Source organism: Protopterus annectens, chromosome 2.part1, assembly GCF_019279795.1.
Source record: "Protopterus annectens isolate FY-2018-M chromosome 2.part1, PAN1.0, whole genome shotgun sequence".
Classification (NCBI taxonomy): domain Eukaryota; kingdom Metazoa; phylum Chordata; order Ceratodontiformes; family Protopteridae; genus Protopterus; species Protopterus annectens.
In genome coordinates this window covers 48,044,780-48,062,608 of record NC_056729.1, presented here as the reverse complement: position 1 = coordinate 48,062,608, position 17,829 = coordinate 48,044,780, and the positions used below count along the sequence as shown (strand labels likewise).

Below are 17,829 nucleotides of genomic sequence, written 5' to 3'. Positions count from 1 at the left end.
AAACACAAAGAACATAGTACAGCTGTGTACACTTACCATAAATGTAGATGTTTGAGTGTATTCACTATTGCAGTCCAGGTTACCCACCCGCCATCCCCCCTATTTTTCTGATGGAACCTATCTTTCCTTCTCCGATTTATACAACCTATGTGGTGTATTTGCTTGTGGATGAAGGTAAAGTTTATATTGCTGCATGTAATTTTATATGTAGATATAAATTTTGGTTACCCTTTTAGAGGGGGCACCTGACATCTGGGGCAAGAAAAACTAAAGAAAATGGTGTCGGCTGCTGCTTTTATACCCCTGGCGACCTGACGTCAGGGAAGGGACGACGACAGCCGATGCAGGACCCAAGACTTTGGAATTCAGGCTGACTGAGGGCAACCTGCCCGCAGGATTACCCAAATGTAATGACTGCAACAGTGAATACACTCGAACATCTACATTTATGGTAAGTGTACACAACTGTACTTTATTTTCTTGGACAACTGTATCCAGTTTTCTATCATCTATTTTTTCAACTGTTGGTATTGGATGATCCATGTGATGTAAACTTCATCATTTTCTATAATTCTTTGTGGCTCATGTTTTCCAGTGTTTTTCAGCCACTTCGATACCATAATGTTTGCACAATCCCCAGTGTAACAGTCTCTCCACATTATTATGCCTTTCAGTATACAGTCCCTTTGCCATTAGTGTGTCGCAACCAGCAACAAGGTGAGTGACTGTAGTTAGGTTTTACAAAACCTACATATGTCTGTTTCTTCCACATGTTCAGTGGACTTCGTAAACCAGCATGTACGTAGCCCACTATCTTGGACTGCCAATATTAACCTTTCTTTTTTTAGTGGTGAATTCACTTCTCCGTAACCATTCCTGTGTTCGTTCTTGATCAATTTATGAGGCTCTTCCAGAAGATGTCCTTCAAGAATGAAACTGCAGTGCTGACATATGGGTTGTCCTGCCTCAGGCTGCCCTTCGGTCGGCCGGATTCCAAAGTCTGGGTCCGGCATCGGCTGATGTTGCCTCTTCCCCGACGTCAGAGCGGCTGGGATATAAAAGCATCAGCCGACGCCATGTTCTTCAGTCTTTCTTGCCGCGCGGTGCCCGAAGCAGAAGCAGTTCGCAAGTGCCGGTCGGTCAGCTCCTGTGTTTTCAGTTACCGAAGTCATCAAAAAGCTAAGTACCCCTTTGGGGAACATTTTTCTTGCCTCAGCCGATGTCAGAAAAAATTGAAAAGGTTAATAATTGTTTGTCTTGTGGTAAACAAATACCTCATAAGGACTTCCATTCTTACTGCCTTCCCTGCCTGGGCCCAGACCACAGCATCTCGGCCTATGCTGCCTGTGCTTGCTTTAATAAGCGCACTCTCAGGCGCCAGGCAGAATTTGCCGAAGACTTTTTTGGCAAAAATTACGCTTATATCATGCCGTCGGAACAACCGACAGCACATATTTCCAAAAAACGTAAGGACCGGGACCGACATTCTCGGCCCGCGTCGTCCACCGATACCACACCTAAGCCTTCCGCGAGTGCATCGGTCTCTTCGGAGGCGGTAATTCTACCGCTCCAGGCCGACGACACCGCTTTACCGCGTACTTCGGTCCCGGAGGTTCCCCGGTGCCGGTTGTTGATTTTCCTCCCGAAACCAAAGCTCAAGATTTACCTGACACAATACCAGTGGATAAAGTTACTCCTGCACGTGGGGCAGCTAGTCCTCCGGTCTCCATGTCCATCAATGCCTACACACATGCTAAGGCTGCCAGCCAGGCTAAGGCCCATCCTCCTAAAACTTTTTCCCAGGGCCCCTCTTCTGATAAACAGATCATGACCCTAGCTGCAGATCTAATCTCTCTAATCAGAGGTTCTCAGTCGCATCCAGACAGGGGTTCTCAGCCTCCTGCAGATAAAAGGCCTAGGACTGAGCAGACAGATACCCTCTCTTCGGATGAAGCCTCTAGGGATTCAGAGCACTCAGATACCCAGGAAGAATCCTTCCAGGCCTACAAGGACTCTGATGCTGAGGAATCAATTCCTTCTGCCTCTCCTCCAGAGGATATTTCTTTCGGAGAAGTTCTCCACTCCATGAGAGAACATTTTCAGTGGCAGGGTCAGGAATTTTCTGATTCCAGGAAAAGGCTACGTACCTTCCTTAAGTTACCCCAGCACAGACCATTAGCTATTCCTCCAGTGTTGGATGTCTTGGATGATGTATACTCAGACTCCAGTGCTTCCCCTGATTCTCTCCCTCCTGCTCCTGTCAAGCCAGACAGATATTACAGGGTTCCTGAAACTCATAAGCATCTCTTTAAGGCCCACTCTGTGGATCTAGAAACTATTTCTCAGGGGCCCAAAGGAGTGGCTACTTCCTTGGCCAAAAACCCTTTGCCCGCAGACAGGGAATCAAGGTCCCTGGAGAGATGGGGCAAAAAAGTTTACACCTCTTCCACCCTTGCCATGAGGTCACTTAACTGTCTTTTTCATATGTTTCAGTACCAGGATTACTTAATGGATGATTTGCAGAAAAGTTAGCCTCTCCTGAGCCTATAGATAGAAAGGCATTGCAGGATTTGGTTCATAACACTCAGCAGGTTAGCAATCATTTTCTTCAGTGTTGTTATGATGCATTGGAAGCTTCATGTAGGGCAGCTATGACAGGGGCCGTTATACGTAGACATGCTTGGCTGAAAGAACAGCCACTGCCAGACCATGTTAAAGTAAAGCTCCTAGATGCACCTCTGGAAAAACAGAAGCTTTTTGGTGCTAATGCACAGGATGTGTTGAAGTCTATTGAGGAAAAGACTAAATCAGTACAGACAGTCAAGGATTTCCTCCAGGTTCAGCCACCCAGATTCAGCAGGAATTGGCCTTCAGAGAATTGGTCCTTTCCAGACACTGACAAGTTTCAAAGGGGAAAAAACAGGCGTGCTTGAGGTAGAGGGCAATACCGAGGCTCCTACAGGGGCCGCCAATGGCAACCACCAAATCAGAGAAGTGGCGCAGGGAGTTCAGCTGCACCACAGGGACAATCACAATGACTTGACTTTCACTCTGCCGACCAAGGCTCAAAGAGAAGTACCTCTAGGCAGAAAATTATCCTTATTCTCAAAGAACTGGCACATTTTAACCAAGGACAAATGGATTCTGGACATAGTAGACAAAGGTTACAGGTTCCACTTCCACACCTTACCAACGAGACAAGGCATGCCAAATCTGCCACAAAATCAAAGGGCAGAGGCACTCATACAAGTTTCAAAGCTGTTACAAATAAAAGCAATAGAAAAGGTTCCTCCTCAGGAACAAGGTCAGGGATTCTATTCAAGACTGTTCCTTGTTCCAAGAAAAGAAAAGCGATGGAGACCTATACTGGACTTGTCCGCTCTAAACACTTTTCTCATTGTGCCAAAATTCAAAATGCTGACTTTACAGCAATTCATTCCCATGCTGGGCAAGGGGTCTTGGCTGGTTACTCTGGACCTCAAGGAGGCATACCTGCATGTCCCAATCAGACACAGTTGCAGAAGATACCTCAGATTTCTTGCAGGGTCAGAGCATTATCAATTCTCAGCATTGCCGTTTGGCGTATCTACTGTGCCCAGAGTATTCACGAAATGCCTGGCATCAGTAGTTGCACATTGCAGGCTCCAGGGGATTCAAATATACCCTTACCTGGACGACTGCCGTATACAAGCAGACAGCAAAGAAACCTTGATAAGAAACTTGGACTATGTCATTCAATTACTACAGGCTTTGGGATACACAGTCAACATTCAAAAATCAAGACTACTGCCATCCCAACAGATTATTTTTCTAGGTGCCAAATTGGAAACACAATCACAAATGGCTTTCCTCACAGAGGAGAAACAAGAACATTTACCAGATTACTTCAAAAGCCTAGCAAAGCTCACCCAGCTGACTGCAAGGAAAATCCTGCAGGCCCTGGGGTTCATGGCATCTTGCATTCTTCTGGTACCTCTGGCAAGACTACACATGAGAAAGTTACAATGGTACCTAAAAAGCTTATGGTCTCAACACAGCCACAATCTAGAAGACGTAATACCACTCATTCCATGCCTGCAAAGGGAATTTTTGTGGTGGGCTCAAGCAAGTCATTTAAACAAAGGCATGTCTTTCACCAAACCTCTAGCAAGTCAAATCATTACAACAGACGCCTCAGATCATGGATGGGGGGGCGCACATGGAGGGCAGATGCATTCAAGGGCAATGGACTCCCAGGGAAATGCATCTGCACATAAATCAAAAAGAGATGTTGGCAGTGATACATGCAATCGAGGCCTTCGGGAAATCCCTTCAACAAGGTCATCTGCTAATAAGGACAGACAACACCACTGTCATGTGGTATATAAACAAGCAGGGAGGCACTCACTCTTACCCCCTCTGCAGGCTAACAATGACTCTTTGGGAAAAGTCCCTGAATCTGAACATCCACTTGCAATCCCAGTTTGTTCCAGGCGAGGACAATGTTCTGGCGGACAGGCTGAGCAGAAATTTCTTGGATCCGCATGAATGGAGGCTGCATCCACACATTTTCTCACAAATAACAAGTGCATGGGGAAGACCGGACATAGATCTCTTTGCTTCTCACCTTAATCATCACCTGGAGAAGTTCTGTTCAAGGACGCACCATCCTCTAGCCTGGAGAACGGATGCTCTCTCCTTCAGCTGGAATTCCCTAACAGTTTATGCATTCCCTCCTCTACCATTACTGACCAAGGTGTTACTGAAGATCAAAGCAGAACAACCAAAAGGAATTTTGATAGCTCCAGACTGGCCAAGGCAGCACTGGTATCCATTGCTACTGAGCATAACTCGCACCAAACCGTGGCCCTTGCCTCAATGGCCTCTGCTTCTAACTCAGCACAATTACAGGACTGCTCATCAAAACCTGCAAACATTGCAGCTGACAGCTTGGAGGGTTCCATGACTTTCACCCATATCTCTCTTTCCAAAAAAGTACAAGAAATCTTGCTGGAAGCGCGCAGACCTTCCACCAGAAAAACCTATTCAGCCAAGTGGAAGAGATTCATCATCTGGAATGCCAACAAGGGTCAGGATGCATCAGTAATGAGCATACCACAGATATTAGACTACTTGGCAGAAATGTTTCATAGTGGCCTCTCATATTCTTCCATAAAAATTCACGCTTCAGCAATCTCAGCAAAATACAACTGTGACCTACCTGTGTTTTCGCATCCCTTGCTAAGAGGGATAAAGAATATCAAACCTCCCAGAAAACCACCAATACCTGCATCGGACCTCAATTTCGTCTTGGAAATATTAACTCTTCCTCCTTTTGAACCAGCAGCATCTTCAGAAATGCAATTTCTCTCCTGGAAAACGGTTTTCCTATTGGCAATTACCTCAGCAAGAAGAGTCTCGGAGATGCAGGCCCTCATGGCAGTACCTCCCTTTCTCATTTTTCATCAGGACAGAGTTTCTCTAAGAACCAATCCTTCATTCATGCCAAAAGTGATATCCAGGGTGTCTCTAAATCAAGCAATTCACCTGCCTACTTTCTTTCCCAATCCTCAAAATAAGGGGGAAAAGTTGCTGCACACTTTGGACATACACAGACAATTACGCTACTACTTGGACAGAACAAAGACCACCAGAAAGTCTGATCAACTATTTGTAGCCTATGCTGCTGGAGTGCAAGGAAAGGCAATCTCCAAACAAACAATTTCAAAATGGATTGGACACTGCATCAGATTCTGTTACTCTTTCCATGGAAAAGGTGTGCCAGCCAATATTAGGCCACACTCCACCAGAGCTATAGCCACATCCACAGCCTTTCTAAGAGGAGTGGCTACAAAGGACATTCTAGAGGCTGCTACATGGAGCTCCGTGCATACATTTACCAACCACTACAACCTGCCTTTATACTCCAGATCACGAGCAGGCTTTGCTTCGGCAGTCCTGCAGGGCATTTTAGCTACACCATCCCTTTCTTAGATCCTACCACCCCCAGCTTGGCTATGGTATTCAACCCATATGTCAGGACTGCAGTTGCATTCTTGAAGGACATAGTACAGTTTTGTACCTACCATAAATGTAGATGTCCGATAGATATGCAAATGCAGTCAGGTTTTCCCTCCCTCCTACCCCTCTGTAATTCTCTTTTTTGGGTCCACTCCCCCTTTTTCAAATTAGCTGGGGATATCTGTTATGGTGTATCTGTTTATTACTGTTGTGCATGTCTGGAATTTTTATCCATTCTCTAAATTTAGCCTTCCTTGGAGGGCATCTGGCATCTGGGGCAAGAAACACTGAAGATGGCATCGGCTGATGCTTTTATACCCCAGCCGCTCTGACATCGGGGAAGAGGCGACATCAGCCGACGCCGGACCTAGACTTTGGAATCCGGCCGACCGAAGGGCTGCCTGAGGCAGGACAACCCATATGTCAGGACTGCAGTTGCATATCTATCGGACATCTACATTTATGGTAGGTACAAAACTGTACTTTTTCTATACTTGCAACTATATTTGTTTTTTTCCACATTTTTTTGCCTTCTCATTCTTTTGTTTTTTAGCACATTCATTTGCTGCCTGTTTTTTATCTACTTCTGGTTTGATTTCCTTTCCTGCTTGACGTCTATATGTGTCTGCTAAATTAAGCAGAGATGTCATCTTAGATTTATTCTCCTCGTGATGTCCTTCAAGGATGCATCTGCAGTCCTTACAAATGGGTTGTCCTGTCGTCAGGCAGCCCTTCGGTCGGCCGGATTCCAAAGTCTGGGTCTGGCTTCGGCTGGTGTCGCACTTCACCCGACGTCATAGCTGCAGTTATTCGGGTATAAAGGCATCAGCCGACGCCATTTTCCTCAGTCTTTCTTGCCGCGTGGCGCCCGAAGCAGAAGCTGTTCGCAAGTGCCGGTCGGTCAGATCCAGAGATTACTACCCGAATACTACTTCGAAGACTTCTAAAAGCTAAGTACCCCGTTGGGGACTCTTTCTTGCCTCAGCCGATGTCAGAGAAAGTTAATAACTGTTTATCCTGTGGGAAACAAATACCTCATAAAGATTTCCACTCCTACTGTATACATTGCTTAGGCCCAGACCACGACGTAGCAGCTTGTCTAGCCTGCTCTTCTTTTAACCGACGGACGCTCAGACATCGGTCGGAGTTTGCTGAACAAATTTTCGGCTCTGATTTTGCCTACATTATGCCGTCGGATCCTCCGACAGCGCAAATTGCCAAAAAAACGAAAAGAAAAGGACCGACACTCGCGGTCCGCGGTTTCGGCCGAAACCGCGATTAAGCAAACCGCGAGTGTCTCTGTTTCGGCCGAAACCGAGCAAGTGGTTCTTTCTCCAGCTGAAACCATGCCTTCTACCGAGGCCTCTTCTAACCTGGTAGAATCTGCTTCTGAAAATCAGCCTTCTGTTGCGGTTTCCCAGGATTTATCAGACACAATTCCCCTGGATATTTCAACCCCTGCACGTGGAGCTGCTAGGCCTCCTGCAGCCATGTCTATTAAGGCCTTTGCCAGGGCCAAAGCAGCCAAAGCTTCAAAATCTGTGCCTGCCAAACCACCCCCACACAGGCCCAGCACTAGCTCTCATATGCTATCCTTGGCTGAGGATTTAATTTCTTTAATTCGTGGTTCCCAGCCCCTTCCAGACAGGTCCTCTCTCCCTCCCCCAGAAAAGAGACCTAGAGCAGAGCCCCCTGAACCAGTATCCTCTGATGGTTCTTCTGATGAATCAGAACATTCAGAACTTCCTGAGGCTCCTTATTCTCCTTACGAAGACTCTGATGCTGAAGAGTCCATTCCTTCAGCCTCTCCACCTGAGGAATTTTCCTTTGGGGAAACATTGCATGCTATGAGGGAACAATTTCAGTGGCAGGGCCAAGATTTTTCAGACTCCAGAAAAAGGCTTAGAACCTTTCTACATTTGCCACAACATAGGCCTTTGGCTATACCTCCAGTTCTTTCTGTTGTAGATGATGCATTTAATGATGCTTGCACTGCTCCTGATTCTTTACCTCCGGCTCCTGCTAAGCTCGATCGGTTCTACAGGGTCCCGGACACTCACCATCATTTACACAAGGCTCCCTTGGCAGATCCAGAGACCATCGCTCAGGGCCCTAAAGCTGTAGCTGCTACTTCTACTAAAACCCCCCCCTCTGAAAGGGAATCCAGGTCCTTAGAGAGATGGGGTAAAAAAGTTTACACTTCTGCTACCTTGTCAGCTAGGGCTTTGAACTGCCAATTTCATATGATTCAATATCAAGAGTTTATGCTTGACCAGTTAACTAAAAAGCTTTCCTCTGAAGAATCTTTAGATAAGAAATATGTTCAGGAAATGGTACATAACATACAGCAGGTTAGTAACCATTCTTTAAAATGCGGCTATGATGCACTGGAGGCTTCCTTTAGATCAGCCATGACTGGCACAGTTATCAGGAGACATGCATGGTTGAAAGAACAGGCATTACCAGACCATGTCAAATCAAAGCTTTTGGATGCACCCATGGACAAGGTCAATTTATTTGGGTCCCCTGCTCAACAGGTGCTAAAAAAGATGGAAGAAAAGGCAAAATCTGTACAAACGGTGAAAGATTTTTTACAGGTTCAACCTCCAAGGTTTAGCAGGAACTGGCCCTCCAAAAATTGGTCCTTTCCAGACTCCTCTAAGGCCCAGAGAGGCAGGAATAGGCGTTCAAGAGGCAGAAACCAATCCAGGGGTGCCTACAGGGGACGCCAATGGCAAGGTAACAACCAGCGAGGCACAGACGCAGCCACCACCACTACAACAACTCAATCACAGTGACTTGACAGTGGCACCGCCTACCAGGGAACAACTAGAAGCACCCTTAGGCGGAAAACTAACATTATTCTCAAAAAACTGGCACTGCATAACAAGGGAAAAATGGATTTTGCAAACTATAGACCAAGGGTACAGGTTCCATTTCCATACTCTACCAGGGAACAGAGGAATGCCAAACCTACCACCTTCTCAAAGGACAAAAGCTCTAAAACAAATATCTCAGCTATTAAGAATGAGAGCTGTGGAAAGGGTACCACCTATGGAGCAAGGAAAGGGATTTTACTCCAGACTCTTCCTGGTACCAAGAAAAGAAAACAAATGGAGACCCATTCTAGACCTGTCCGCTTTAAACCCATTCATTATTGTTCCAAAATTCAAAATGCTGACCCTACAGCAGCTTCTTCCCATGCTGGGCAAGGAGTCTTGGCTGGTAACTCTAGATCTCAAGGAGGCATACCTGCGCGTCCCCATAAGACCAATTTGCAGAAGATACCTCAGATTTCTTGCAGGATCAGAGCATTATCAATTTTCAGCATTGCCCTTTGGCTTATCTACTGCGCCCAGAGTGTTCACGAAATGCCTGGCATCAGTAATTGCTCATTGCAGGCTTCAGGGAATCCAAATTTATCCCTACCTGGACGACTGCCTGTTACAAGCGGACAACAAAAGCAAACTAGCAGAAGACTTACAAAAAGTCATTTACCTGTTGCAAGCCTTGGGATATACAGTCAATATAAAAAAGTCAAGGCTGATTCCATCCCAAAGAATAACCTTTCTGGGTGCAGAGCTGGACACAACAAAACAAATGGCATTCCTAACTGCAGAAAAGAAAGAACAACTACCTCTCTACTTGGCATTAACAAAGCAGAACCACCTAACTGCAAGAAAAGTACTGCAAGCTCTAGGCTTCATGGCATCCTGCATAATCCTGGTCCCTCATGCCAGGCTGCATATGAGAAAGCTACAGTGGTACCTAAGGAATTTGTGGTCCCAGCACAAGCACAGCCTAGAAACCAAAATTCCAATAATCCCATGCCTGAAACAAGAGTTCCTATGGTGGGCTCAGGCCTGTCAATCAAACCCAGGACTACCCTTCTGCAACAGCCAACCAAGCCAAACCATCACGACAGATGCCTCGGACCTCGGTTGGGGAGCACACATGCAGGGCAAGTGCATACAAGGCTTATGGACTCAAGAACAGCTGCGCCTACACATAAATCTAAAGGAAATGCTGGCAGTAAAATTGGCAATCCAGTCATTCAGACCATTTCTCCAAGAAGGCCAGTTGATGATAAGGACAGACAACACCACAGTTATGTGGTACATCAACAAACAGGGGGGCACCCATTCATATCCTCTATGCCGGCTGGCACTGGACCTATGGGATGTGGCCCTGATCTACAACATTCAGTTACAAGCAATCTTTGTACCAGGAAAAGAAAACATTCTAGCAGACATATTAAGCAGAACAACCACAGATGCCCACGAATGGATGCTTCATCCGGACATCTTCAAAGCCATCAAAGGGAATGGGGATTACCACAAATAGACTTGTTTGCATCTCCGGTCAATCACCAGCTAAAGAAATTCTGCACGAGGACGTACCACCCACTTGCTTGGAAGGTGGACTCCCTCTCTTTCAGTTGGAAAAACCTGACAGCATACGCATTCCCACCACTTCCTTTGATGCACAAGGTGCTTCTGAAGATCAAAGAGGACCGTCCCAGGATCATTCTGATAGCTCCAGACTGGCCAAGACAACATCGGTACCCATTGCTGAGGGCAATGTCTCGGGAACAAATATGGACACTACCCCTGATCCCATTATTGTTAACACAGAACAATTACAGCATCCTGCATCCAAACCTGAAAACACTGCAGCTAACTGCTTGGAACATTACATAACAGCAATTAACCCAAACTTATCCCAAAGGGTTAAAGACATAATCCTGGAGGCACGCAGACCTTCAACAAGAAAGAATTATGCTGCAAAATGGAAAGATATTTCATTTGGAGTACTGCAAAGGGAGAAGATGTGACTCTAGTAAACATGGCCAACATCCTGGAGTACTTGGCAGAGCTCTTCCACACAGGCCTGTCCTACTCTTCCATCAAGATACATGCATCAGCTATTTCAGCACAGTATAGCTTGGATCCTCCTGTCTTTTCTCATCCCCTGCTCAGACAGTTTCTAAGAGGAATTAAAAATGTGAAACCTCCCAGAAAACCACCATTGCCAGCATGGGACTTGAACTTTGTGCTAGAGAAATTAACACTTCCTCCCTTCGAACCAGCAGCAACAGCAGAATTACAATACTTATCATGGAAGACTGCTTTTCTGCTGGCAATAACCTCAGCAAGAAGGATCTCTGAACTACAGGCACTAATGGCAGTACAACCCTTCCTGATCTTCCATCAAGATAGAGTGTCTGAGAACAAATCCTACATTTATGCCTAAGGTGGTATCCAGAGTGTCATTAAACCAGGCTATTCACCTACCTACATTCTTCCCAAACCCACAGAACAGGGGAGAAAGGCTTTTGCATACCTTGGATGTACACAGGCAGTTACGCTACTACCTGGACAGGACTAAGTCCAATAGAAAAACTGACCAGCTACTGGTAGCATATGCCACAGGAAAGGAAGGAAAACCAATTTCAAAACAGACAATCTCCAAATGGATAGGAAATTGCATTAGATTTTGTTACTCCTTCCATGGAAAGAAAACTCCAGAAAACATCAGGCCTCACTCCACAAGAGCTACAGCCACTACCACAGCTTTCTTACGAGGAGTGGCTACCAAGGACATTATAGAGGCTGCTACTTGGACCTCCGTGCATACATTTGCCAAGCATTACAATTTGCCTTTATACTCTAGATCCCGAGCAGGTTTTGCCACTGCTGTTTTGCAAGGGATCCTAGCTACACCATAATCACTACTCTTCCTCCTCCCCTTGTTTAGCTATGGTATTCTACCCATTTGTAAGGACTGCAGATGCATCCTTGAAGGACATAGTACAGTTTTGTACCTACCATAAATGTAGATGTCCGAGAGGAATGCATCTGCAGTCAGGATTACCCACCCTCCTTCCCCTCTGAGGTACTCCTAGGGTATTTGCCAGCCTTCAGCTAGCTTGGGGGGGATCTATTATGGTGTATTTGTTTGTATATATGTACATACATGCTTATTTTTGTGTTTACTCTCTATTATTTGGAATCATTGGCATTTATCCAAATTTAGCCTTCCAGGAGGGCACCTGGCATCTGGGGCAAGAAACACTGAGGAAAATGGCGTCGGCTGATGCCTTTATACCCGAATAACTGCAGCTATGACGTCGGGTGAAGTGCGACACCAGCCGAAGCCAGACCCAGACTTTGGAATCCGGCCGACCGAAGGGCTGCCTGACGACAGGACAACCCATTTGTAAGGACTGCAGATGCATTCCTCTCGGACATCTACATTTATGGTAGGTACAAAACTGTACTTTTCACAACTTTCACTACATTTGGATCTTGAGGTGAGTAGATGTGTGTGGAGTCCCACAATTGCAGATCTGTACATGTAGTCAATTTCAGGGAGGCCCATTCCTCCTTTGGAACGGGGAATATATAATCTTGGTCTACATTGGTTTTTATAAATCATTTGGTGAGCGTGAAGCATCGTCTTGTTTTAATATCCAAACTGTCCAACACTTTTTGGGGCCAGTCAATCACTACAAAACTATAAGTTGGGACAGGAACAGCAAATTGGTTTATGGCTTGGATCTTGTTCCTAGATGTCAGTGCTGTCTAAAGGTAAAAGTGTTCTAAACTACTCCTTACTGAGCTTTATTCACATTTGTTAATGTTTTATTGCTGATCCTTCATCAGTTCCCAAGTATTTATACACTCCCTCTTGCTCAAGTTCTTTTATATCACATTCTTGTCCCAAACTGATGTTTTTCTTGTGCCGCAGTTTTCCTTTTTTAAAGGTTGCTTTTGCACATTTATCACGGCCAAATGACATTCCAGTATCATCTGAAAAAGTTTTTACAACCTGCAGCTGTGCTTTCAGTTCCTCGTCTGATGAGCTGTGCAGTTTTAAATCATCGACAAAGAGAAGATACGTCATTAGACTTTGTTGTTTTCTAGAAGTCAAATTGTAGCCATGGGCCTAAGGTGTTAAGCAAACAACGTAATGGATTAATGGCAAGGCAGAATAGCAACGGTGACAAGAGTCTCACCCTGGAATATCTCCTTTTGAATTTGTATCCTTGGGATGATAATCTATCCTTTGTCATGGCTTAATTGCAAAGTGGTCTGCCACTGTTTCATGGTTACTGTAATATAGTCAATCATTGTAGGGTGTATCTTGCACATTAAGCACACTCATCTATGAATGAGGGATACTGTCAAATGCTTTTTTGTAGTCAATCCATGCTATACTTAGATTCTTCCCCTTCTTACAGTTCTCCACTATAGCTTAGTTTCTCCCAAGAGTCCAGGTTTGAGTCTTAGTAGAGAAAGGGGCAAATTAGATCTGAGATATCTCTTGTGAAGCATGGGTAATGGGTACAGGAGGTGGAGCTCGTCGAGCTGAAGTCTTGGAGGTTGGTTGGCATTAGTTCCAAGTCTTATCCAATAACCCACAGTTTGAACCAGACGGAAGCAGACAACCAAATCTATCATTATGGTAAGTACATAACTGCGTAACTTTAGTTTTTATTAAATTATATTTTCAGAAAATATTTCTTTTTTTTTTTTTTTTTTTTTTTTTTGTAATTTGGCTGTTTGTAGTATCCTTCCATTGTCTATACCATTCCCTAAAAGTGCATTGTTTGGCGCACATGTGCAGTTAAAAGGATAACTTTTACAGCGTCCTGTATTGCATGCAGCATAGTCAAGTGTTGGAAAAATTCTTTGGTTTGATGTGTTTGTCATCAAAACCATTGTGTAATCAAATGTATTCTTAGTGTAGCTGCTTGTCCTGGATTTTATTGTCTAATTCTGCATTTTATAACATGTAAATATTTTTGCCGTCTTTACAGAATGGATGTCTTACAGCATGTAGTTGAACCTTGTGTTCTATTGTGGAATCCTGTAATACCAGGAGTGGCCTCTCCATTAAGTCTTATGCCAGGAGATCTTGGTGAGTTGTCTTTTTGTACTTTTTGGATAATAACGTTCTTAGTTTATATGTAATAGTACTGATTGCTTGACATTGAGAAGTTAAATTTTCATTGTGTTTGATGTCTGGAAAAGTGTACTGTGAGCATGTCCGTATATTGCTGTTTCCTGACTTGAAATTGATTTTGTTAAGTAATTAGAGCCACAGGCCCACCTGATTGATCAATTGCTTCTTATTTTAGTCTGTATTGTCCTTACTTCGTGGAACCATCTGAAGTACATACACCTCTATATCTCTGCAGCTTTTTTTTTTTTTCTTTTTGTCTGCATGTACCCTTTTGCTTGTCAACCCTCTTGGGGTGAGAGCCAGGTAGGTGAAGCTGTCATCTAAGCAGACATCTGGAGGGAGCTTTGTTTGTATCCCCTCCCTAACCCACCCCAAAGCATCTGATGTGTTGTAGTTGATGCAAGGTCTGCATTGCTTTCTCTTGTGAGTATGCAGTTTACTGTAAATGCTGTATGAAAGATACCGTGAGAACATAGCTTGGCAAATCCCCAAACACTCACCCTGTTTGTGCTGCATGCTAAGCACCTTTCTTTTCAGTAGATGGCATTGCAGTGAGCCAAATTATCTTCCTTCCCTCAGAATTTGTGAGGTGATATCAGTTAGTCACTGCCACCTTTTTCCCCAGTACTGTAGCCAGTAATACTGTGTAGGTCTTCTGGGTCATAGTCACGGCTTCATTCTTCCATGCTGTAGCGGCAGGGTTTTTAGCAGATGTTTTTATTATGTACATATTACTGTCTCGCTTGGAAGTTGTACCTTTTAGTCCTGACTAGTGGGATCCCCACTAGCTCTCAGCTTATAGCATTGAGTATGTCTCTATCTGTCTTAGCTCATTAGGCTATCCTGGATGCCCAACTCTGCCTTTAGGAAGGGAAAAGGAGCACAATCTTTCTAGCTTTTTCTGAACCATTAAAACTTTTGGTAGGCTCACTGGTTGAATTTTTATGAAGAACTTGCCATTTCTGGTAAATTTTCTAGCTGCTGATATGTTGCAGTATGATTTTATGAAGCATTTCATTTGTTTGTGCAGTTACATTATCTACATTAATAAGACAGTTCCTGAAGGTAAAGCAGGTTGTGTGAAATGTGGGGGATACATTATTTCTCTCAAGTAGATTTTACCTGTATCCTTCTGAAAGGAAAATAGGAAAGGATGTAAACGGTAATCACTTCTACTTGTCCAAAAGTAGTCATGGTTCTCACTCCTACTAAAGTTCACATCTGGGTCTGTACAGCAGTTTCTCAGGAAGGATGTTCATGTTCATGCTGAGGTGATGCTTCTTCCCGTCTTAAATAGTCTTATGATTCCTTGGGAATCTTGTGATGTCATTCATGATAGGGTCTTGTTTACATAACAATTTGCCCTGAATTTTGACTTCCTGGCTATAGTTTTCTCAACTTCACCTTTGTCCAGTTAGAACTTTGTATTTTGATGTTAGAAATCATTTTTGTCTTCAAGCTGATGTGCCTACAGTGTTGGACTACCTGTGTGAATTGTTTAGCCCCGCATTTCCTGTTTTAAACCTCAGTGGCTGACCTTATTCTGTCTTCCTTGGCCATCAGCTATGTCTTTTGTTTATTCTGTTTTCTGTAAAGGAGTTGCACTTTGTGTCGTGTAAGACTGATGGCCCTTATGCTGCATTTCTTTCCACAGGTAGGAGGTATTTCAGGATGGACATTTGGGCTTGCAGGCAGGATTATGTGCACCAGTTAGGGCTCTCGCTGTCTTGTTTGTTTGCCACACCTTGTGCTCACCCTCCATTTTTTACTGAAGCAGAAAGAATGCATGAAAAAGGAGGGGAAATCAAATTCTTCCCATCCTTCTGCTGTTGTAAGGTTGAATGCGGTTTTATTTGTTTTTAACTCACTAACACTCTTGGCATTGTTTGTAGTGTATAAAGATCCTTGCTTATTTTTTCCGGATTTTGGTTGTAGTATGCCTTGAGCACTTTGGTACATCTCACACTTTACTTTGCAACTTTATATACTGGTTATGTGCCATAGTTGAACTTTTAAATGTAAAACTAATTTGTACAGATTAATTTTTTTTTAATTAAATGTATTATTTTATTCTTTGTTTAAAGTTATTTCATACCACTTTTGTCCATTTATAAGTGCTCCAGGTGTGAACACTGTTAGGTGTGAACACTGTTTAACCTTCTGGGACTGAGGTGTTTTCACAGTACAGTACATTCACTTAAGTGGTGGCAGGCAGGAATTAAATAACATAACTGCTTTAATTTGCCCATTAGTTGGATAAGGGAAGTAATATAATTTCTGTTTTCCTGAGGAAAGTTCAAAAAATTAAGAAGTTTTAGTTTAGTGGGTATATTAAAATACATTTAATTTGTCTGTTTATTCATATCAAGTTCTTTTGTTTGAGCTTGAGACTTGAAGTAAGGCTGAACCAAAAGATTGCCTTTCAGGTGCTCAACACCAGATCTGCGTGTATCCTCTGGAGAGGAACATATGAAGGAAGGCTGCTTCATTTGTAAATCCTTTAATTCCACTACTCTACAGAAAAGTGAAGGATGTCCAGGAATAACTTTGTGAATAATCTTTGTCTGAGGTGGTGACTTAAGTTCTTGCCTTTCCTTGATGAGCACCATTGTGAGAACTGCCATTATCATGATGATTGTTCATGTGGGGAGCACTATTGATGCTAGTTCAAGAAGGCTTCTTGGTCTTAAGATAGTGATGAGTTTTCTTCTGTCATGTCAAGCCTCCATTGGTAATCTGTCATTAAAAGAGCTAAAAGAATATATTTCATTGTTGAAATGGAGTGCCGACATGTCATTCTCTGATATTTTCTTCTAAGGTGTCCACAACCCGCCCCTATCCCAGCCGTAAACACTTAGCCATCCTGGCAGCTTTTCACCATAGCAGTGGCTCTTCCTTTACTTTGATTGGTAATGAGCAGTTAGTTTCTTGGGTGTCTTCCTTGATTTGGAACAGAGACAAATGCCCCTGGGGTTGTCAACTGGGGCCATGAAGGACATCTCTGATTCAGGTGAAAGTCACTCAAGGCTGTCCTCCTGCATCCATGGTTTACACTAAATTCTTTTGATTACAAATCGGTGCTTCTGGAGCTCACCAGAACATTATCAAACATGAAAGAAATGTTAGCACTATGACTCAGACATCACTCATAGGAGAAAGGGATGACCTACTGGCTCAGTGGTTAAAATTTCTGTTTGACATTGCAGAAGTCTTGAGGTTGAATCTTGACCTTCAGGTACACTGTGTGGGTTACACAATGTTCTTCATGTTTCACTGTTGCAGTCATTACATTTGGGTTATCTGCCTGCAGGTAGCCCTCAGCCGGCCTGAATATCAAAGTCTTGGATTCATTCATCGGATGCTGTCTCTTCTTCCATGATGTCAGGTCGTCAGTGGTATAAAACATGCAGCAGATGCCATTACATCAGTCTTTCTTGCGCGGTGCATGAAGCAGAAGCAATTCGCAAGTGCCAGTCAGCAGACTCCTGAAATTTTCGTTTTCGAGTTTCAGAACCGAAGTCTTCAAAAAAAAAAAAAAAAGCTAAGTACCCCGTTGGGGATTCTTTTTCTTGCTCTTAACCGATGTCAGTAAAAGTTAACAATTGTCTTACCTGTGGAAAGCAAATACCTCAAAGATATTTATTCGTACTGCATTCCTTGCTTAGGCCCAGACCACGATGTCCCTCGCTGTCGGTTTTGTGCTTTATTCAACCCCAGAACTATTAATCGGTCTATTTTTGCAGCAAATTATTTTGGTTCTCTGTATAACTGTCCAGGAACGACTTCGGTAAGCCATCCGACTACCGACATTCCGAAAAAACGTAAGGATAAAGACAGACTGCTTCGGTCCAAAACTGCCAG

At 43.8% G+C, this 17,829-nt stretch overlaps 1 protein-coding gene across 1 annotated transcript in view; it reads left to right on the top strand.

The window, feature by feature from the left end:
* LOC122793961 overlaps positions 1–17,829 on the top strand; it is a gene marked incomplete at its 3' end in the record, with an annotated part of 2,396,194 nt that overhangs the window by 1,916,319 nt on the left and 462,046 nt on the right. Inside the window, 1 exon segment of the mRNA XM_044062016.1 lies at positions 13,823–13,923. Within this exon segment, the coding sequence (XP_043917951.1) occupies positions 13,823–13,923 (101 nt within the window).